A 23283-nucleotide genomic window follows, 5' to 3' on the forward strand; every position below is an offset into this window, starting at 1 on the left:
CGAACCTTGGCTTTCGGTTGGTGTGGCTCTCTTGCTTCTTAACAGGATTATTCTCAAACTTTAGATTCTTGTCTTGATGTGAGAAATATGCATTCTGGGATTGCCAGAATTGTTTCCTCTCAGAGAGATTCTTCCTGTATCTCTGGTTCCTTTCACGTTTCTGATTCCTCATCTGCTTCGGTTGATGATGGATATTGGCCTTCATTTTCGGTTTCTCTTTGGCCGGTTCACTTTGAACTGTGGAAGTTTCACTTTGAACTGAGGAACTAGAGGGAACGTCTTCCTTTGCCGAACTTCCATTTTCTTGAGGAATGTCTTTCGTACCACAGGTACTTGGCACATCGAAATTATTTGGCTTGTTCAAGGGTTCTGGTATGTATCTGCCTTTACTTATCCATGAGGTCCTTTCTGATAAGCCTATCGTTTCATCTGCATTATCAATTGGAGCTGACCAGAAGAACTCATCGCAGCCATCAGCATTGTCTTCTTTTACAATTGCTGTGAGTTCAGCAGTCTGATGTTCGGTTACTCCTGTGACCTTGTACACTTGATTTGGAGTGGTCCTAACCTTTTGATATACAACCGCTTTCTCTGCTAAGATCGGGGACTTTTGTTGGGACAATCGAGCGAACTCCACTGAATTTTCTGAAATTAGATTCTTGTGGTTTTCAGGTTCGCTTTTCACAAATTCTGAGCAGTCAACCGTGTCCTCAACAGAAATTTCACTCATATTATCATCCTCATTAAGCTCAGATGCATTTTCAACATCAATTTTGTTTTCTGAGCTCAAGTTGGCGTTTAAAGAGTCAAATTTTTGTATGGTTTCGGTTCTCAGTTTAAGTCTATCATTTTCATCCAAAAGGTTTTTAAGCATGTCCTTATGGTCCTTGGATTTAATGAAAGATTCTATTTTGTCCAGTCCATACATATAGGTCGGATTGACGTCATCAGATGATATCACACTCTCACAATTATAAGCTTCAGCATCAATTTCATCCTCCTTAAACTCAAGGAAGGGCAAAATCATGCGATGAATCTTTTGGCCTATTTCACAGTCCAAGTGAAGCTGAGTAATATTAGTATAAAGACGTTTTACAATTAGACAAAAAACATTTCGCTGTTTTAACAACTTCAAATTGTCTCTTTGTAAATAAATGTTTTCATCTTTTATTTTAACTAATTCTGACTCCTTCAACTCGATCCACATGCGCCGCTCCTCACTCTTCGAAGACACCCTGCTTAATTGATCAGTTAGGTTAGAATTGGTGACTCGAGTTTGAGTTAAACTACTATCTAGATGAGAGATTCGTGTATTAACACTTTTTTGTTCCTTTTCATATGAGCATTGTGGTACTTTAAATGAAACAAAAACCGATTGTACCTTCTTGATCAGTTCATCGAGCTCATTGAACTGCACGCTGAGCGGTTTGGCTGCAAAGCACATATCCTCCTGCTCCTTCGGTTCACTGCTTCCACCATCAGTGTTGTATCCCCTCATCTGAGATACTTCAGACACCATCAAGCATCTTCCTCCACTGCTCTCCTCTTTTGCCACACAAGCCTTTCCATGCGAAGGCTTCCTCACTTCATCGTCTTCAAAGTCGGTTGACCAAACTTCCACGCCACCGAACTCGTCATCAGCAACTGAACCCGGCACAATTAGAGCATTCATGGAAGGGTTAGCGGTAGATTTCTTCTTCCTCATCTCATCAAGCTTTTTCTGCAGCAAAGCTTCCTCATCCTTTTCCTCATCTTTTTCAGCCATCTTTTTGAGGACACAATCCTTAGCATAGTGGTTTTTCCCTCCACAGTAGTAACAGCTTACTTCAGAATCATCATCTGCCTTCGGTTCCTTCTTGGACTCTTCAACCTTCGGTTCATTGTTAACCTTTACTGAACTATAACTCCCCTGCCAGTTTCGGTTTTTGTTGCTGGGGAATCTCTTCTTAATGAACCTCTTGGGGTTAGACACCATTATAGCATAATCCTCAGACGTGAGGTCATACTCCTCCAAGTTGAGGTCTTCGTCCTCCATCACAGCTTTACTTTTTGACAAGAGGGCCAGCGAACCAAGGCTTGAGACAACATTCTTTTCTTGCAGCACAATCTTCTCCTGAGACTTGAGAATACCCACCAGTTTCGCCAAAGAATATGATTTAAACTGCTCATGGGCTTTAACTATAGACACCACTGCTCTCCACTCTGACCTAAGACCATTCAAAAACGTAACCTTCTGCTCGATAAGCTTCCTTTCGATGTCATGTTTGATCATCTTGCTGAGAAGATGATTGAAGCGATCGAACGTTTGGGTCACAGTTTCTTCGGCTCCTTGCCTGAATTCTCCAAACTCAGATAAGAGTAAGGTTTGGATAGAGTGTTCAAGATCCTCGTCTGTAGAGTACAGTTCACGAAGTCTATCCCAAACTTCCTTTGCCGTCGTGCATGAGCTTACCAACCTGAAAGTGTCGGACTGAAGGGCGAATCTGATCAATCTTAACGCCTTGATATTGCACTGGAATTTATCCTTTTCATCTTGCGCAATATCTTTAACGTCCTTCAGTATATCATTATACTCCTTTTGAGTTTTAATAATCCTCGACGTTGCAGAGTGAGAAAACGGTCCATTGATAATTGCTTCCCATATGAGGTATCCATTATCCGCGGATCCTATAACATAGTCTTCGAAGTGATGCGCCCAGACTTCATAATCATGGGTGTATAGGATGGGAATCTTCGTTGTTGATCCGATGCTGTTGGAAATATTGATGGGATTCGATTGCGACTCGTCCATAATGATCGAATAACCTGTTCAAAGATCAGACTTGTAATAAATCAGATTAGGGCAAAACAATAAATATCAAGATACGTCAATAATGAGATGACGGCTCAATAAATATCAGTAATTGCGGAAAAACCCTAATTGAAACCTTTTCACAGAAAAGAAGTGTATCGATTACATAGCCTCCTGCTCTGATACCAATTGATGAGATTAAAACTTAATCTTGAAGATCGATTAGATCTTAAACAGGTAAATAAATATTAAACAACAAGAACGAACGCAAAGTAAAGAACAACTCAAGAATGAATCAAACGAGTCGAATGATTATAAAATAACCCTCAGAAGAGCTCGATCAAGAACATCAACTGTAGAGGGTTGGAGGTTTACAAGAACGATAAAGAAATCTGCAAAGTAATCGTTATTCTCTTAAGCGTTAACCTAATATGCATGCAAGCATATACTTATATAGTAAACCTAGCAAGCTCACGGTTGGACAGGCCCAAACCGGAGCACAAAACAATTGGACTAACATCCGAGCCCAATGACGCAATCCTTGAACGAATCTTCAACCCAACAGAGTAAATTTTAGAAAATCTGGGTCGTTACAACTGGTGTCAAAGCCATAATTTAAGTGAATTAGGTTTGGTATGTCCATTCCTAGTATTAAACTGTGGAAGATAAATGAGAACCAGAGATTATGAGTTGGTTTTGTGATAAACCATGTTATGAGATGCAAGTACATGGCTATAGATATGTGTAGATAAAGAACCTAAAAAGTATTAGTTTAGTAGATTGACCAACCAAGAGGGTTTGGGTTTATTATATTGAAAAGGAAGAAAGAAAGGTGATTTTGTGAAATGACATATGAATGGGCTCCCTAGTTAAAGAGATGGAACGAGTATGTAGAAAGGAATGATACTATGGTATCATGATACAAAAGATGTGTTAGAGATGATGTGTCTCAGTGCGCGAACACCATATAGAGTAGGTGTCCTAAAGAACAAGAGATGTTGAAGGTTAGAGCATGGGGATATAAAGAAATAGAGGTAGAAATGTATATAAAAAATGGAAAAAACGGGGACATAAATAGTAGAAAGAGTAAGATGGTTTGTACACCCAAAGAAAGAAAAGAAAGATAGAGAGAGTCTATCTTGGAAAGAGTCAAAGATGTGTACTGATGATTCCAATAGTAGATTGGCATTGCTTGCAATCAACTATCCATGCAAAGAGAAGAATGTCCATTGTTATATGGAAAGTATATGAGATATGAAGAGTAGAGCTTGCACCATGTTATTGATGTTATAATGATAGCACTGACCAGAGATATATTTGAAGCGATAAGAGAGATATATGTGGATTAAGAGAAAGTGGTGCATCAAGTGTTATGAGGGAAACTTAAGAAAAAGAGAAATATAGTAAAAATTTACCATAGTGGTTGTGTTAAGTGCTAAGGAACACGAGAAGACTATAGTCGGGAATTCTTTGGAAGTAAGATATCGAGTATGCATACTAAGAGGACACTTTGTTATTGTTCCTATAAGAGATAAATAAGAAGGAGGTGTAACTCCTAGGATGAGAAGAGATAGGCTAATTAGATTATAAATATATATGTATGTTATGTAATAATTTACTTATGGGTAACTATTAGAGAAAGAGGAAAGATTATACTTATGAGTAATAAGGGAACAGTTAGAGAAAAGTTATGAAGTTGGATAGAGAAGTGGGAAGATAATGAACCCGTGAGAAGAGTCTAAGAGTGGGTGCAGAGTCCTAGTAGAGAATGAGATGACCGGGTGTCACCTAGAGATGATAAGTTAGAAACATGAGGAGTATGTAACTTTCCAATGAAAGAAAAGTGTAAGCATGTGAAAATACATGTTTTAGATGTATCAAGTATAAAGTTGGAAAGAATAAGGGAGAAAGTCGTAGTAGCTAGCTTGCGAGCAGATGAGGGCTAAAGAAGATAAGTACCCAATGATTTCAAGTAAATTGAGCCATTAAGTTGCAGACACATGGGTGTTGCAGACACATGGTGCTTATTATGGTTCAACGGAGCCATTAAGTTGCCCGAGGATCAAGTGGGTTGAGATAAGAAGTGTTACCATGGTAAATTGAGAAGAATTTATCATGTAATAAATGAGATTTGTGAACTAAGAAGTGAAATGGTGATATTGAAACTATATAAGTATAATGTGCATGTAGAAGTATGGGCTCTACATACACATTGCACTTATCTGATTCAATGGAATCATTATTAAGCTACCCGGGGATCAAGAGATGGAATAGGAAAGGAGATAAAAAAAACTTGTGAATCAAGGAATGTAATGATGAGGTTGAATCTATATAAGTATAGTATGTATGCACTATATGGGCGCTGCAAACATATTGAACTTTTGGTGATTCAATGGACCCATTAAGCTACTTGAGGATCGAGTGGTGGGTCAAGAAAGATAAACATGGTAGAAGAAATTTCCATGTATAGATTGAGACTTGGAGTCTTAGGAATAGAAGAAATATATATGTGAAAATTTGGTGCACAAACATTTAAGAGATGAAAGAGGAAAAAGAGTTGTAGTTCGATACAACACTTTAGACTGAAAGTGAGTAATCAAGTGTAATACTTCACTAAGAATTAGAAAATTTATGGTGTAACCATTTATGGGGTTAAAATGGTGCAATGGAGGCAAAGTGAGTGAGTAACTTACCTAAGAGTAGATGGTTAAAAAGTGTATTGGCATACTTATGAGAAAAAAGAATAAAATTGTAAGTTTATACTCATGGTTGTGTAAAGTGGGACAAAAAGATGAAATATGATGTTAAGTATGCAATGTGATTGCATAAGAGTAAATAGAGTAGTAGATGTCCCTTAAAAACTATTTTGAGTAGATAAATGAAGAAAGTTTTGGCCATTGCATTGAAAATGCAAAGAAAATGAAAGTATATTATTATTTTGGGTTAAAAGGTTAAAGTAGAAGATAACTCTATAAAAGGAGCCAAAGGAAGAGAAAATGGATAAGGAAGGTAAGGAAAGATTTCGAGGATGAAATCTCTTTAAGGTGGCTAGTTTATAAGAACCCGGAATTTAGAGAGTTGACTTTTAGTTAACTATTGACAAAATGGCAAAATGGTCAATTATGAGAGTTTAGAAAGTTTATAAAGTTGTGACTTCATGAAAACGACCAAGACAAGTTTAAGACACTAAAATGAGATTATTATGAGTAAGTTTAAGAGAAACAATGCATGAAAAGATGTATTTTGGCCAAAAGGGTAAAATGGGTATTTTTATGCTTTTAGGCCAAGTTTCTGACTTAATAGATTAAGACATGTAATTAGGTTAGTGATAAATGAGTTAAAAGAGTGGTATAGTATGTTCCCACTTTAGTGTGGATATAAAGATCTTAGAAAACAGGTTAGAAACGATGAAGTTATGTGCGTTAGAAGTTGGGGGAAAAAGTGTCCCCAAAGCTGGAATGGAATCAGTGATGCACTTTGCTGATCTCTAGGTACCAAGACATAGTACATAGCTCGCCACAACACGGTGGTGTAAGTAAGCTTCCATTGACTGAAGTCAAATAGCCACCACGGTGTAGTAAAGACCTCTCCGTAATGCGGTGTTGCAATAGATATGAAGGCTGTTAAGATTTCATTATCGTCATTTGACACCCTGAAGCCCTTCAGAGCTAAGCTCTGGCTATTTTGAGGATGGAATTCGATCAAGATGCAAAAAAGGGTATTTATGGCTTGTATTGAAGGTGGAAATTTCATGAGGTAATCATCTTTTCAATAATTAAGCTAGTTAGGGCTTAATGTTGTTTTGTTGAATTGAGTTAGTTATGTTGGATTGTGTCAAGAGAGTTTATTAGTAATGTTTAATTAAGTGTTTAAAAGTTATGGACAAGTTCTATATGAGATTTCCAATGTGAAATCTATGAATGAGAACTAAGGGTTTGAACCCCCTAACTAGTGATTATGGATAATTGATGCATTAGAGATTAGGTTATGATGAATTAGGTATTATGGGGTACTTAAATCAATGATTGGTTTGAATTTAAAAGTAGAGAATAAAATTTTAGAGTTATGATCAATTAAGTGATCATTTTGACATTAAGAAGTAGATAAGCTCTTAATTGCTAAAGACAAGTATTAAGAACTTGTTTATATATATGAATAGGCCTATGAGCAAGAAGATGGATCAAGAATGCATCAATTGAAGAAAAGAGCCAAGAAGGGTTATTAGTCTTCACTAACTTATATATATATATATATATATATGTGTGTGTGTGTGTGTGTATACATATATATATATATATATGTGTGTGTGTGTGTGTATACATACATATATATATATATATATATGTGTGTGTGTGTGTATGTGTGTATGTGTGTATATATATATATATGTGTGTGTGTGTGTGTGTGCATGTGTGTATGTGAGAATCATGTATCTAAGCATGAAAAAGAGAAATAAATAAGAGGATTATATGTACTATAATCCTATGTAAGATTATGTACTTGTAGTTATACACTTCAAATCATGTATCTGATCATGTGTGTATAACCAATGTATGTAGAGATGTATTGAGAAAGAACAAGGGTATTATTAGTAATGCCCTTGAGAGTAGATAAAGAAAGAATGTGATTATATGTTTTATAATCCTATGTATGAGTAGATGATGAGAAAAGGTATATGTGGGTACCTAAGACATTGTAGATAGAGACATTGAATGATTATATGTAGTATAATCATAAGTGTACGTATGTATGTCTAGACTTGTATGGTATTGTGTAGAATACCTACATGTTAATAAACATAGATAAAGATTAAGTACTTAATGAGCTAAGTATTAGATGTGTAGTGGAAGATCTCTTAATGAAATAAAGAGATAGATTGTCCACGGGACAAATATTTTGTGCTGAGTCACATACTATAGATAGAGATGTTAGATAGATGATTCCTTCGGGAATGAGATAGAGGTTCCTTCGAGGACAAAAGTTTGATTCCTTTGGAAATAAGATTATATCCCTGTGGGGAAAAGAAATGATGATTCTGTGACATCTCCATTTTTAAGGTCATTTTAAAATTTTTTATTTATGCTTATTCAAAACAGAGTTTATTTATAAATGTGAAATTTAGTCTCGTAAAAGTATTTTCGAAGAAATCTTTTTCATTGATTATAAGAAAAATCGGGATCTCACAACAGACCTTACAGTATCTTAGACTAACAACCTACATATCCTTGAATCTCTCATCATTCATGTACCTTTGTACCGCTACCTATGATACAAAGAAGTCGAGTGGGTCAGGTTGGAAAACCTGGTGAGTGCATAGAGTTTTCAACCCACAATAATATAATTAGCATGTTTAATTATCTATCAAAAAATTAAACCAATTACACATCCCCATTTTCTTCTATATTTATTTCTTGGATCCTATCATGATGATCATCACATTTTCTAATATAATCATCGCTAAGGACTTATCCTAATGTTCATCACTTGCCATCACATTTTATATTTTCATCGTTAAGGACTTATCCTATTGTTCATCGCCTATCATCACATTGACAATACTACTTCGGGGATTCCTTCGCAATACTTGTTAGTAAAGTACATCATATGAATACACGGTTCGTACATCGCCTAAACTCGTAATTCATCACCTACAAGTTACAACCATCGCAAACATTGCATGTAAGGTTTAGGGCATGTCCTAATCATTTTTTCATCTATCATCTCCCATCTCTCATTACCCATCATTACCCTATATATATACACACACACACACGAAATAATTGTATAATTAAATCGAGTAAAATCATGTCATATAAGTTCATCCAACAAATAATGCAGATAATAGGCACAAATAACATTTAATTATCTAAATACATCATATTTATATGTAATATGAAAGTAATTATGCACTCACTTGATAAAAGTGGATGCCTCGGGATTGGGGGAAAACTTCGCCTTGGTACTTTAGCTTTTTCTATGACATGACCTAGGTTCATACTACTAAGTTTTAGTCTTATATTCATGGCGACTAATGATAGTCTAGATTCCTCACTAATTTAGTCTATATCAATATCTATCAAGTAAAGAACAACCAGGTAGGATCATATCGAGGTAGGGTCCGTTTGGTATACAAAGTATACTATTTGAAAATCCCGCTTTAAGCACCTCACTAAATTCAGTTTAGACCTTATCCCCGTAAGTAGATCAATCAATATTTTGACTTGGAATTACTGATAAATCTTATTTACAGGTTCATAATAATGATTATGAATATAAATATAAATTGCACTAAAATAATGTTACAGTGTAATTTAACTTACAGAGATTTTCTTGAAAAAAGTCCAAAAATTACACTGGCAGAACTTCGGCCTGCTAGCTACTAGATGTTGGGCTCTCAGGGACCTCAACACTTCGCCAAACGCTTAAAACTAAAGAAAAATTTGACTAAAGTTAAGAGAAACTCGAGAGAATGAGTTGAGGAGGTGTGTAGATTGAATGGAGGGCTGAAGCACCATTTATAGTGAAAATATATGGAGCACCCCGCGCCCAGACAAGGTGTGCGTCGCTCCCTGGCCTGGTTGTCCGTCTCAGATGTTGACACGTGTTTGACAATGGCTGGGGGTAGGTACAGCCAGAATCTTAAAAAATTGATATATATATATATATATATATATATATATATATATATATATATATATATATATATATATATATATATATATGGGCCATACGAACTCCATTTTCGATGCAATCTATGTCCGCACATAAGTATTTTCGAGTACTACAACTTTCATTTAGACCCTGTCGGCTTATTCTCAGTCGATCTTAAATTTAAGAGTCTACGAATATTACATTGTTAACGACCGTGTAAAATTCATAACTTTTACATACGAACTATGTTTTCGAATATCTTTGTATCATTGGACTCCTTATTACGAGATCATCTTTATATGATTCAGCTAAAAGTTAACTGATCTAAAATTCGATTTTTGTGCTAACACAGTTGCGCTAAAACTTCGAAAAATCATAACTTCCTTGTACGAAGTCAGATTTGAACGTTCTTTATATGCATGCTATCGGTTTTACGACTTCTACGACTTTATTTTAGATAACTTAGGCTAAAAATTATTTTACCAAAATTTCACTTTTTACGATACACAAAATTGTGTCGGTTTTATCGCGAAACTTTGAAGAAGTATAACTTTTTCGTATGAAGTCAAATTTTAATATTTTTTATATGTACGTAATCCTTATCACATATACTAGAACTTTGGTTATGATTAATGGTAAACGTTAACCTTGTTTTTAACTTGGTGTACATATTTTAAGGCATAACATACAATAGTTAAAGTAGCATCTTTATGAAACATCAATGCAATCTCAAATGTTTCTTATTATTAATAAACATAAATTTTTCTAAATTTTTTTTTGACTATAATAGATATTTTTTAAAACTTTTTACTATAAAAATGTAAAAATAACTCAAATAGCGATAATTTTTGTAGATGATTATTTACGAAAATCTTGATCATTTATGATTTTTTTTTGTCAAAGGACATCGATTTGGCTGTTGACTACGAAAATCTTACAATGGCTACGAAAAAAATATGGTTGGCCTGCAGAAATCTTTAGAGGTATAATGACTTAAAATGGTAATATATTTTTCGATTTGTACATATTTGGTCACTGAGTCTTTTTTCGTCCACATTTACCTTTTCAACTTGTTAAACTGTACACATTCAATCCTTATGACTGGTTACTCCAGGTTAGCCGAGAAAAGTGACTTAATATAGTAATATATTTATCATTTTGTACACATTTAGTCCTAATTTTTTTTTTTGTACACATTTAGTCCTTGATATTTTTTTGTTTCAAAATAAGTCATTTTTGTTTTTGTACTCGTGCAGAACTTATGAATGATTTTTTTAGGTTTTTCTTACGACATCTTACGTGGGACAATCATTGATGAAGTGTGTGGAGCTATTGATGTTTATGTGTAACATCTCATTTTCACAACAAAAATTTTCATTTTTTAATAAAACAAAAGTCCCTAATTATAAATCCATTATTAAGAAAAAACGTTTATTCCAAAATACATTTATCGAAAATCAGAGTAATATAAGAAACGCAGAATCCTCGATATTGTTGATGAGTGTATACAACCATGCCTCCGCCTTCCCACGATCAACGATAGAACCTGTTAACATAACCAACTAGGTAAGCACAAAGTTTAGTGAGTTTTCCCCAAAAATACACGATCCAACAAACATATTATCATGCATAACGAGTCCACACTCATCAGATTAGTATACATTGGCCCAATCAGTCATCAGACTGGAATGCCAACACACTCATCAGATTAGAATACCTTGACCTAATCAGTCATTGGACTGGAATACCAACATGCAACAAGTCCAATAAGTAATCAGACTGAAATACCCAGGGTTTGTCGACATGTTGCCTTAACCCAACTGCTCTTCTCGAGCCTACAACTTACAGCTGACCCGCACCAGGTATCTTGACCTACAACATATAGCACGACCACCTCAACCTATCCCACCACCATATGGTTATCCCACGTAAGATATTATGAGAAAAACCTAAAGAAATCATTCATAAGTACTGAATGAGTACAAAAACAAAAATGACTTATTTTGCAAAAAAAAAAAATATTAAGGACTAAATGTGTACAAAAATATTAAGGACTAAATGTGTACAAAATGAGAAATATATTACCCTATTAAGTCATTTTTACCGGTTAATCTGAAATAACCGTTCATAAAAACTAAATGTATACAGTTTAACAAGTTGAAAGGGTAAATATAAATGAAAAAAAATTAATAATTAAATATGTATAAATCAAAAAATATATTATTCTTTAAACTCATTATCCCGTCTTTAGATAAATAAGCAATAAAATGACTTTCTATAAAATATTATTTAATCAAATTTCAATACTAACTTGTACATTACGTATTAGGCATTGTACATCGAATACTATTTGTATCTTTGTGCTTTGTGCATCAATTCCGGGAAAGCTGATTAGTATTTTTTTTTTCAGAGCTATAGCTGTTAAAGACAGAATAAGAATACATATAACTTTTAAATCATGCATTAAATGTTGTACCTTTCTTTTATTTGAAATAATTTAATGTGAAAATTTTCCTAATTCCAGAGCAATAATAGTTATATCCAGGATAAGATTGAGTTGGTGTCATCTACTTGTACTATATGCGGCAAAATGTGTACCTGAGTTCTCTTTTCGAGATGATTTTCTTTTTCATTCCAATAAGTACTGGAATCAAAGTAGAAACGGTGGGAAAGCTTGTACAACATGCAATACATATTGTACATAAATCTGTATTTTGAAATATTAGGTCCGAGAAAGAGATATCAATCCCCAACTACTATATAAAGGGCCATCAACTCTCATGCAATTCTCGCCCATTTCACATTCGTGAATCGTTCTGTAAACAGTAAGCACATTAGGTTTAATTGTCGCCGTTAGGTTTCCGGACGCCGCTCCGTTTGTTTTGTCGGGGTTTGGGTTTTGAGATTCTGATTTTGCATGGTGGGATCAGTGTTTAATTTCTAGATTTGTTTCGGTGTTTGATTTGATTACTCGAGTGTTCATTTTTGGATAAATTTGTGTGTTTCTTCTTCTGAGCGGCAGTTGTGGGGATTTTTGTATTGATTAGGAGTTTAGGGCTTGTTTCTCCTTTGATTCAGTTCTTCATCTGCTTCTTTTGAGGGGGTAGCCGGGGCTCCGGCCTCGGCGGGTTGTAAAGCCCCCTAACTTTACAAACTTAGCCAAATTAAATACTTTGAATTCTTTGATTCTTTCCTTCTAACCATTGATTAACAGATCGGGGAAGAGATGCCGACCCTAGCGTGTTGCGTTGATGCTTCTCCCCCGTTTCCTCCCGGTTACATTGCCTGGGATGGTTCTTTTCCCGCGCCGGAGCCTTTTTCCGGCGTACCTCATTCGAGAAACACCGGTCTACCTGATCTATCATCCGCAGCCGCTCATTGGTCACCGAATCACTCTGCTGCTCTCTACAGAGTTAATGGATGGGGTGCGCCTTACTTCTCTGTTAACTCCTCCGGCAATGTCACTGTCCGTCCGCATGGTTCCGGAACCATGGACCATCAGGAGATTGATCTCTTGAAGGTTGTGAAGAAGGCGTCTGACCCGAAATCGACCGGAGGCCTTGACCTGCCGCTTCCTCTCATCATCCGGTTCCCGGACGTTCTCAAGAACCGCCTGGAGTCGATCCAGTCGGCTTTCAATTGCGCCATCGAGTCGCAGGGATACGGCTCGCATTACCAGGGAGTTTATCCCGTGAAATGCAATCAGGACCGGTTCGTCGTCGAGGACATTGTGAAATTCGGTTCCTCTTTTAGGTTCGGATTGGAGGCCGGATCCAAACCAGAGCTTCTTCTAGCCATGAGCTGTCTCTGCAAAGGAAGTTCTGAATCTCTCCTGATTTGCAACGGTTTCAAAGATGCAGAATACATCTCACTTGCTTTGATCGCTCGAAAGCTTTCGTTGAATACTGTGATTGTTCTCGAGCAAGAAGAGGAGCTGGATTCAGTTATTGATATGAGCCGAAAACTTGGCGTTCTTCCCGTTGTAGGAGTCCGTGCTAAGCTCCGTACGAAGCATTCAGGCCATTTTGGATCGACTTCCGGCGAAAAAGGTAAGTTTGGACTTACAACGACGCAAATTCTCCGTGTTGTGAAGAAGCTTGAAAAATGTGGTATGTTAGACTGCCTACAATTGCTCCATTTCCACATCGGATCTCAGATCCCTTCCACCGACTTACTGGCCGATGGCGTTGGTGAGGCGGCGCAAATTTACAGTGAATTAGTCCGCTTTGGTGCATCCATGAAAGTCATCGACATAGGCGGTGGACTAGGCATTGATTACGATGGTTCAAAATCAACCGACTCAGATGTCTCCGTGGGTTACACTCTTGAAGAGTACGCCGCCGCGGTTGTTCAGGCGGTGAAGTTTGTTTGTGATCGGAAATCCGTGAAGCATCCGGTGATTTGTAGCGAGAGCGGACGGGCAATCGTGTCCCACCATTCAATCCTCATATTCGAAGCGGTTTCTTCCAGCAAATACACCGTGCCAACTTTGTCTTCCACTGACGTTAAGCAGTTCGGCGAAAGCCTCCCTGAGGAAGCTCAATCCGATTATGATAATCTTTCACAGTCCGCCATCAGAGGCGAGTATGAAGCTTGTCTGGTGTATGCTGATCAGCTGAAGCAAAGATGCATTGAGAAATTCAGAGATGGAACTCTTGACATGGAGCAGTTGGCCTCCGTTGATGGGTTATGCGATCTGGTGGCGAAAACAATCGGAGCATCGGATTCGGTGACCACTTATCATATCAATCTCTCTGTGTTCACTTCAATTCCTGATTTCTGGGGCTTCGGCCAGTTGTTCCCAATCATCCCGATTCACAGGCTGGAAGAATTTCCAAACAAGAAGGGAGTTCTATCGGATTTAACCTGCGACAGCGAAGGGAAGATCAACAAGTTCATCGGCGGAGAATCAAGCTTACCTCTCCATGAACTGGAAGGTGAGAATTCCATGAAATACTATCTAGGAATGTTCTTAGGTGGTGCATACGAAGAAGCTCTGGGAAGTCTCCACAACCTGTTCGGCGGACCTTCAGTGATTCGAGTATCTCAAATCGACGGCCCACATGGGTTTGCCGTGACCCGGGCTGTTCCGGGCCCATCTTGCAGCGACGTCCTCCGGGCCATGAACCATGAGCCGGAGGTGATGTTTGAGACTCTTAAGCACAGAATCGAGGAGTATGTTCATGATGAAGGTGGCATGGCTGGAGCTTTAATCGCGGGTGGAATTGCAGAATCTTTCCATAACATGCCTTATTTGAGTGTCGGATCTTCTTGCTGTTTAACTGCTGCAAATGGGATTAACGAGTATTACTACTCCGGCGAGGGGTTCACTCTCACTGCCGGAGGTGATGTAGTCTCCGGCGAGGATGACCGTGATCAGTGATTGTTCGTTTGTGCTTGAAAAAGAGAAGAAGGAATAAAGGGTTTGGTTGTTTATCGTTGAGGTCGTTCTGTTTTTAATTCGCTAATCAGTTCTCTCTTTTTTACTTGTATTTCATAAAAAGAGAGTTCGTCTTTTTCGTAAATTTGTGAAGATGAATCAGTCTGTGGATGAGAGGGTAGTATAATATTATCATCTTTCATAATATTATCATCTTAGACTTTAATTTAGTTTTGAAATCTTGCCTTGTGGTTGATGCATATACATATTTTTCAATCTTGTTTTTCGTTGATGCTTGCACAAAAAACATAGATTGCATGTTGGATTTGTTACAAGTTAGGGGGTGTCTGCGATATTTTTGAGATGGCAAAAAGATGTTTGGTAAAAGCTCTTTTTAGAGAAGTCAGGAACCTGGCTCTTTAGAATTTTTTCCAAAAGTTTTTTTGCCCTCTCAAAAGATACCCAAACACCCCTTAGAAACAATGACTATCTTTTTTATTTATGAGAGGGCATTTATATCTTTTTACATTTGATGAGAGTTTGAAAGTTAACATTTCAATCAATCTACTATGTATGCGTTTCTTGTTGATGATTTGATTGTGACGATGCTATCTTTATCTTGAACGCTTATCTTAAGATTATAGAATAAATCGCAAATGTCCCTATCCTAAAATCGTAAAGATGATGCCAAACCTGTGAATTCTCACATTCTTGGAGTATGCACAAAAGGAATTGAGTTTTTTTTTTTTTTTTTTTTTTTTGTGTCACATAACCACCGACTCAACAAGCCCCAAATTTCAAATGATCTAGTTTATTTATAGGTCTTACATAAAGTGAAGGAACTATCTAATTGAAGAAAATGTTGTTTTAATTTTGAAAAAGATTAATAAATAGTAGAGCTTTAAAATTTGTACACAAGTTGGAAAAGTTTTGTTGATCCAAAATGCTCCTCACAAAAACTTTCTACACGTGTCCTTTGTAACACCTTAACTTAAACAATAAGGATAGGTATGGTGTCATCTTTTCATCAAGTTAGGTTTAAATTATTCGTTTGCATTATACTATTACTATTGTTATGAACGTGTGTCACAAATCGGAATTGATTTGAACTACGAAATGTACATAGACATCAACTAAAATATGGAATTCAAAGTAACAAAAGTTCTACAATTATACGAGATCAAAATGTTATATTAATCTCAACTTTTTTTTTTTTGATTTGTCATGCATAGTTTACTTTGGAATGATAGGATTATAAATTGATGACTAGTGATTTGGATTGTAGTCATAATTTATCGCTATCTTCAAACACTAAACTAGTGAAACACTCCAATTTAGGACTGTTCACTATCCGGATAAAACCGAATTATCCAATTGGACAATTTGGTTCAAATATTCGGATTTTTAGATTGGTTTTCAACAAAACCGAATTTTTATTTTGGATTTCGGATTGATTTTGGTTTATAAAATAAGAACCGAATAGTCTGAAAAAAACGAATATACATTTATTATTTATCTATTTATAATATATATCTATAGTTTTTTTTATTAATTTTGTAATTTATTTTTTCAAATAGGAATATTTCACCCGATAAAAAAACATTAATATGCATTTTCACCTAAAAGTTTTCTATCTATAAAATATTTAACTATAATATATCTTCTTATTAGTTGTTTATAAATTTCAAATCACAATTAACTAAGTAATTTTTTTTTGCTTCTTGTGTAAAGTTTAGTAATATTATAATTATTTGTCGTTTTAAAATGTTTAGGTTTTTGAAAACCGAATTATAAAAACCGATTCAACCGAATTGTAATTGGATCGGATCAGATTTGATTTAAATTTAGTTTGGACTATTCGGATCCATGTTTTGAAAACTAAAATCACTTTGGATTCACTTGATTGGATCGGATCAAACCGATCCATCCAAACGAACACCCCTACTCCAATTTGTGAACAATATTACACGTCATTTGTTGCATGATTGCAACCCTTGAGTTTACTTGGTGAATGGACGTCTCTCGTTCTCTTTTTAGCTGGTTGTCAACTATCGAACAATTAACTTTCTCTGCTTAAATCATTTGTAAATGGTGCATCTAGAGAGGCACAATGGAGAATCTAGATTATGGAAAAAAGGGTTTCAAATTATGTGAAGTTTGAGAGCCAGTAAGGAATTAGTGTCTTTTTGTTCATGATTTTCTTATGGTTGCCTGTTGAAGCTTTAGAATCTTGTTATAGAATGGGAATGTTTGTGATATTGAGTTGCATATTTGGTGGTCACTCTATGGATTCTTAGGTTTCTTTATACATATCTAGTGGAGATTTGTGTGAAATCCGTCAACTTTTGTTGTTTTAGGTTAAACTAAACAAAAATGGACAATGTGAGATGAGAGGAGACTGGACATGGATATTTTCAATGATGTAAATGAACAGTGTATTTGTATCTTTCATAAAGACGAAAAATTAAGAGTCAATCTCAGTCTACATAAATTTGTTATTTTATTTAGAATATATAGTTCAGAAGACTTTCTATATATGTCAATGGTTATAGTTTCGGATTCATTACAAAAATTCTTATTTTCTTTTTATCATAGAGCCACAATATTGGTACAAGGATAAGATCGAATATAAACTTCGAAAAAGGAACCCTACTTTTCTATTGATATTATGGCTCTACATGATCTTAACACACAATGACACAATTGACAAATATCATGTATACCACAAGTGTGATTATACGTAGCATTTATTTGGTTTAGAAATGATTATTCTTTGTAAATTGAAATGTTTTGCTCAAACAATGTTTCACTTTCAACAAAAAGTTAAGTGAGATATATGCTTTAAAAATTATTCCTTTGGTTTGGTGTATAGAAAATTTCCAATAAGAGAAAGTGGAGATTTTGGAAATACGTATTCAATTGGGAGGGGAGTGAATCATTAAAGAATGCGTTGCTCCTTTGATCATGATCAATCACATTCATTATAGATCATGTGTTTTCGTATCTTGTATAATTGCTTTGTTCTCATGTTTCATTGAAAATCATGTCTTTTATGTGCTTGTTGTATATATTGATCTTCCATTGAAAATCATGTCTTTTATGTCCTTGTTGTATATATTGATCTTCCAGCTTAATAATCTCTTAACAACTATAAAATAAAATACTAGATTTTTAGGGAATAATGCCCAAACACGTCAAGAAACATGATACCTAAATATGTCACAATCGTAAGGTCAATAGATGTAAAAACATAGTAAAGGATAAAAACGTAGGGAATAATGCCTTAAACTAAAGTATTTCTTATTCACTTTACATCAAAAATGGGTCAACACCCAAAATCCTAAACACTTCACCCATCCCAAAAAACATCCACTTTCGATTCACGCACCGGTCCATACAAGCTTCACACAATTCCTTGCCAATACCTACACTTCGAATCACCAACGAGAGGGGTACTAGACATGTAACAATCCTCACATATACAACAATAGGTATTTATTGGAAAAATAGTTTTACTAATTTCAAAAAATGGATTTTCCCATTTTGAGCATGAATTTTGGACACTACATATAATCAAAACGGATTAATGATTATATATTTGTGTCCTCCTCTGTGATATCTTCGTTTCGATATATCACACGTCCAAAATAGATTCAAAATGAATGAGAAATTACTTGTCAAAGTAGGCTAGTTGGAAGAGAATAATAAATGAGTTAAGTGAGTTTTAACTCATCCCACATTGGTAGGAGAAAAAAAAATTGGTTTATAACTACAAAGACTAGCTACCTATGTAAGATTTATAGAAACCAAGGCTCTCTCTTGCGCACACACGCAGAGGGTGCAAATGTGAGCTAGTTTGGCTTGGGTTCACTAAACTTGTGTGCGAGTGTATGAATGCACCATTGGTCGATTAAAAAAGTTCAAGGACCTTTTTGCAATTATTTCTTTTTAGTTAACAATTACAATACGAATTAAGAGCCATTAATCATAGATTTTGGTTTTTGATTTCTTGATTAATTGTCTTATTTAATTGTGACAATTACTATTTCGTTTTAATTACATAAGTTACATTGTGTAGTATAAGTACAACGCCGATGTGACTGATTGAAACACATCGATTGAAACAAAATAATGTCCTTCCTCTCTTATGCTTCTGCTTCATCTTCCATATTTTGTTGCAACCAACATATAATCCAACCAAGTAAGGGTTCAAGTAATCTAGAAGAATTGATTTCTATTGTTGTACCCTGGGAAACAAACACCCATATAAGACAAATTTGTTTTGAGGAAACTGTGTTAAACACAGACCTCAGTAACAATTTATTGTTTGTTCCTTTCGTGCAAATCCTAGGGTAATATTTTTTCTAATAGTATTTTCCAACAACCATTTGAACGAAATCACTTCCACCAACCAAATCATTTCCAAACACCAAACCAATTTCAACAATGTTACTCTTCACATTCCCAAACACAACTTTCTCAACCACAACCTCCCACGACATGATGACGAAGAAACGATACCACCATTAGCAAGAAAAAACAAACAAAAGACAAAAAAAAGTATAAGAAATTGGACCAAATATGAATAAGCGGTGTTTAACACAAGCTTGGATTTTTATATCTCTAGATGACCAAGTTGGCAACGCCCAATTCACAATGGATTTTTGGAACCATGTTCTAGCACACTTCCATGGGAAAAGTGGAAAAGAGTGAATATCATGTGTATTACGGTGTAAATGGAAAACGGCGTGAGTAAAGAACTAGGTGCACCAACTACAATTGTTAAAAGTGTTTGGTCAACTTATGGTCAAACTTACCATTCAGATGTTTTTTATAAATGGGTATAAATTGTTGTTTTTGTAACTGTTAGTTTGTTTTGTTATTTATATAATATCTGGTAATGTTATGCGAGTTTTATTTGGATACGATTGTGTAGGTATTAGATATATATAAGTTAGGTTGATCTGGATGAGCTCATTCTTCATCTACAATACTCAAGAAACTTTCTCTCTTTCTCCCTCTCTTTATCTCTCGTCTGATTTGATATTGATGAGTTTTCTAGGCTACAACCACGAATAAATGCACAGCGGAATCATAATCATATTATGGGTACATGCAACCTAGAAGTCTATTAAATTTTCTCAAGTTATAGCAATATATTTATGAAGCAAACATCTAACGTACGTAAAATTAAAACTCATATGGTTAGAACACATACCTTCTTGCAATAATCGAATAATGCAATATATTCTCTTGAAATCTTCCTTGGAAAGCAAGTACTAATAATGTGGATGCCTCTAATGATTCTGTAACATCCGGTTTCAAGAAGTTTCTTATTTCAAGATTTTGGAAAATAAATGGATCAAGTAAAGGACTTGGGCTTCAACAGAATAGGGTTTAGAACCTATTGGATGTTGTTAATATTGGTTATGTGATCTAATCCTTGGTTTTTTTTTGTTTTGGAGTCAAAGGGGAAAGTGGGAAAAGTGATGTTTCAAGCTTCCTTTAGAGATTAGGGTTTTTAGTTTGGAAAATTAACTAGATAGAAGTGTGGGGCTCGTCAATACCTTTCCTGGGATATAAAGATCGCCGAAAACATAGTTAAAATGAAGAAGTTATGATTATTTGAAGTTGGAATGGATTTGGATGAAAACTATCACCACAGAGTGGTGAAACGGAACCACGAGGTAGTAGTCACCACAGAGTGGTGAGTCGGGACCACGAGTTGGTGAGCTGTCAGGCCCATGACCATGGTTTTAGGGTTTTCAACGTATTTAAGCTTAATATTCCGCATTTTTTGGGCATTTTATCAGCCTCCACCACCTCTAAGACCCCTTAGGAGAAACCCTAGTCTCCACCTTCAATATTTGAGATCCTCCCCTTTCCTATCTCCTCTTTTGTATGCTTTTTATGCTATTTTGAAAAAATTTAAAGATCAAGATGGTTTATTTGGTTGCAAGGAATGATGCTTCAATTTTGGATCCATCAAATACACTACATTTCTAGGCTATTGTAAGTATAAAGTTCCAATCTTGCTATTTAGTTCTATAGATCTTGTCATTTGGGGTTTTTGTCAGAAATTATTTGGAATTAATTATGGGATTAAAAGAATTAATTAAAAATACAAGGGCTAAAGTGCAATTGTTCAATAGTTGAGCAAGAGGTTCCAAAACCTTCCTAGGGAAGGAGGTGGACGATTTCATGTGGATAATCTAGGGTTTCTAGATTATCACATGTGGATAATTAAGGAGGTGGATAATTACCTAATTTGAAATATTAATATTATATTCAAATTAGGTTTATACAGGGCATCTTATCTGCACTATAAGTAGACCCTTAACTCTTATGAATTTTTTTGAGTTCGAAATAGGTTGTGAGGTGTCGATGTACCGTTTGTCATGTCTAGATGCGAAGTCTGTAATTTTGTATTTGAATGTATCTATTACAAAAGGCATTGTTTAGAGATCGAAGCTTAAATGTCTTAGTCCTTATGTATTTTTTGTATCCTTTTGTTAACTCCTATTAAATAGGGGTAGGTATAGGAGTAATATTAACTTTTGTGAACCGTTAAGCACTTTACTCTTTCAACTCGTGTACTCTTTCAGAAGCATTAAAAGAGCCAAATAGATTATATTTACATTTTGTGTTCTTGATTCAATTCATAATCTGATTTCATTCGTTACACTCGATTCATATGAACTAAATTTGGTATCAGAGCATGATTCTTTCAATTGTTTTCTGGTTTTATTGTGTTTTCAAAAGTATTAAATCGCTATCTTCGATTCAGAAATTTTTCGCACTTTTGATCTAGAAAACCCGATATAATCAATTGATTTGATTCGATTCTGCGTTTTGTTTGACAAATCGAGTGTTCTCTGAACTGTTTATGATAGAATCATCTGCTAGATTCAACTTTCTGAAGCTTTTCGTCATTTGTGTTTATACATCAATGGTGAACTTTAACATGAATACCATGACTGGTTTCTCTCATATTATCGGTTCTTCTACCAAAATTCCTATGCTAATCCCTAAATATTATGAGCAATAGGCGGATAGAATGGAAGATTATCTCAATGGGATTGATGAAGTTCTTTGGCTCTGTATTACAAGTGGAGACTATTGTCCATGAAGGCTAGAACAAGTCAGAACAACTGGTTCCTCTGCTGATGTTGGTGTGCAAGATGAAAAAAAGAAAACGAATGATAAAAGGTGTATGCGTGAACTTCTCGGTGCTCTTCCACCGGTGGTTTACAATTATGTTTGAGGTTGCAAATTAGCAAATGAAATTTGGGATACATTGAAAGTGAAGTATCAGGGAAGCGAGAAGACAAAAAAAAGTTTTGTTAAGCAATGTGTACTTGAATTGGGTGAATTCAAGCAAAAGGACGGTGCAAACAATCGAAATGTATTACGATCATCTAATTAGTTGATCTTCAAATCCAGTCGTTATGGAGTCATACATTCTACTGTCGAGTACAATCTCGCCTTTTTAATGGGGCTTCGAAAGTAATGGAGAAACATTAGTTTGATGATCAAGACCCAACAAAGCTTTGATAACTACTCTTTGGGAGATCTCTATAATGTTCTAAAACCTCATGAGAGTGAGATTAATGAAATTGCAGAAGAGGGGAATATGAATATGGGAATTCCTAAGGTCTCCATCTGAGATTCGGAGTTTAGCAGGTTACTAGCATAGATTTATTCAAGATTTCTCCAAGATAGCAGTTCTGATGACCCGATTGACGAAGAAGATTGTCCCTTTTCGTTAGGGGCCTTAGCAGCAGGCAACTTTTGAGACTCTGAGACAAAGACTATGTGAGGCGCCAATTACGACCCTGTCGGAGGGTGCTGAGGACTTTGTGGTATATTGTGATGCATCAACCACCAGGTTTGGGTGCGGTATTGATGCAACGGGGTCATGTGATCGCTTACGCTTCGAGGCAGTTGAAGCCTCATGAGGCGAATTACCCCACACATGATTTGGAGATGGGGTGGTGGTTTTCGCCCTCAAGATTTTGCGATATTACCTTTATGGGGTCTGTTATACTATTTACACAGACCACAAGATCCTGAGGTATCTGATGGATCAGTCGAATCTGAACATGAGGCAGCGTAGATGGTTGGACGTGGTGAAAGATTATGATTGTGAGATCCTTTATCACCCAGGGAAGGCCAAAGTGGTGGTCGATGCTCTCAGCCGCAAGGCGGTTGCTACCCCGATTAGGGATTTGTGTTTGAGAATGGCAGTGATTACCCCACTCTTAGATCAGATTTGAGAGGCTCAGGTTGAGGCTATGAAGGAAGAGCACCGGACGAGTGAGCGTATAGTGGTTTAGGTGTCTTCATTTGATTATGATAGTCGGGAATTATTGACCCTACATCGGAGGGTGTGGGTTCCCAATTGGGGTGGTTCGTGTCAGGTTCTGATGGAGGAAGCACACAAGTCGAGATTATCTATTCA

General features: G+C 35.9%; 1 protein-coding gene across 1 annotated transcript; it reads left to right on the forward strand.

Moving 5' to 3' along the window:
* The first annotated feature begins 12217 nt into the window (after positions 1 to 12217).
* On the forward strand, positions 12218 to 15061 carry LOC111887744 (arginine decarboxylase). The gene has a single exon (XM_023883905.2). It carries the CDS (start codon positions 12669 to 12671, stop codon positions 14823 to 14825), a length of 2157 nt encoding a protein of 718 aa, XP_023739673.1. The 5' UTR covers positions 12218 to 12668; the 3' UTR covers positions 14826 to 15061.
* Positions 15062 to 23283: the final 8222 nt, after the last annotated feature.

This window comes from Lactuca sativa, chromosome 4, assembly GCF_002870075.4.
Source record: "Lactuca sativa cultivar Salinas chromosome 4, Lsat_Salinas_v11, whole genome shotgun sequence".
In the NCBI taxonomy this organism is placed as follows: domain Eukaryota; kingdom Viridiplantae; phylum Streptophyta; class Magnoliopsida; order Asterales; family Asteraceae; genus Lactuca; species Lactuca sativa.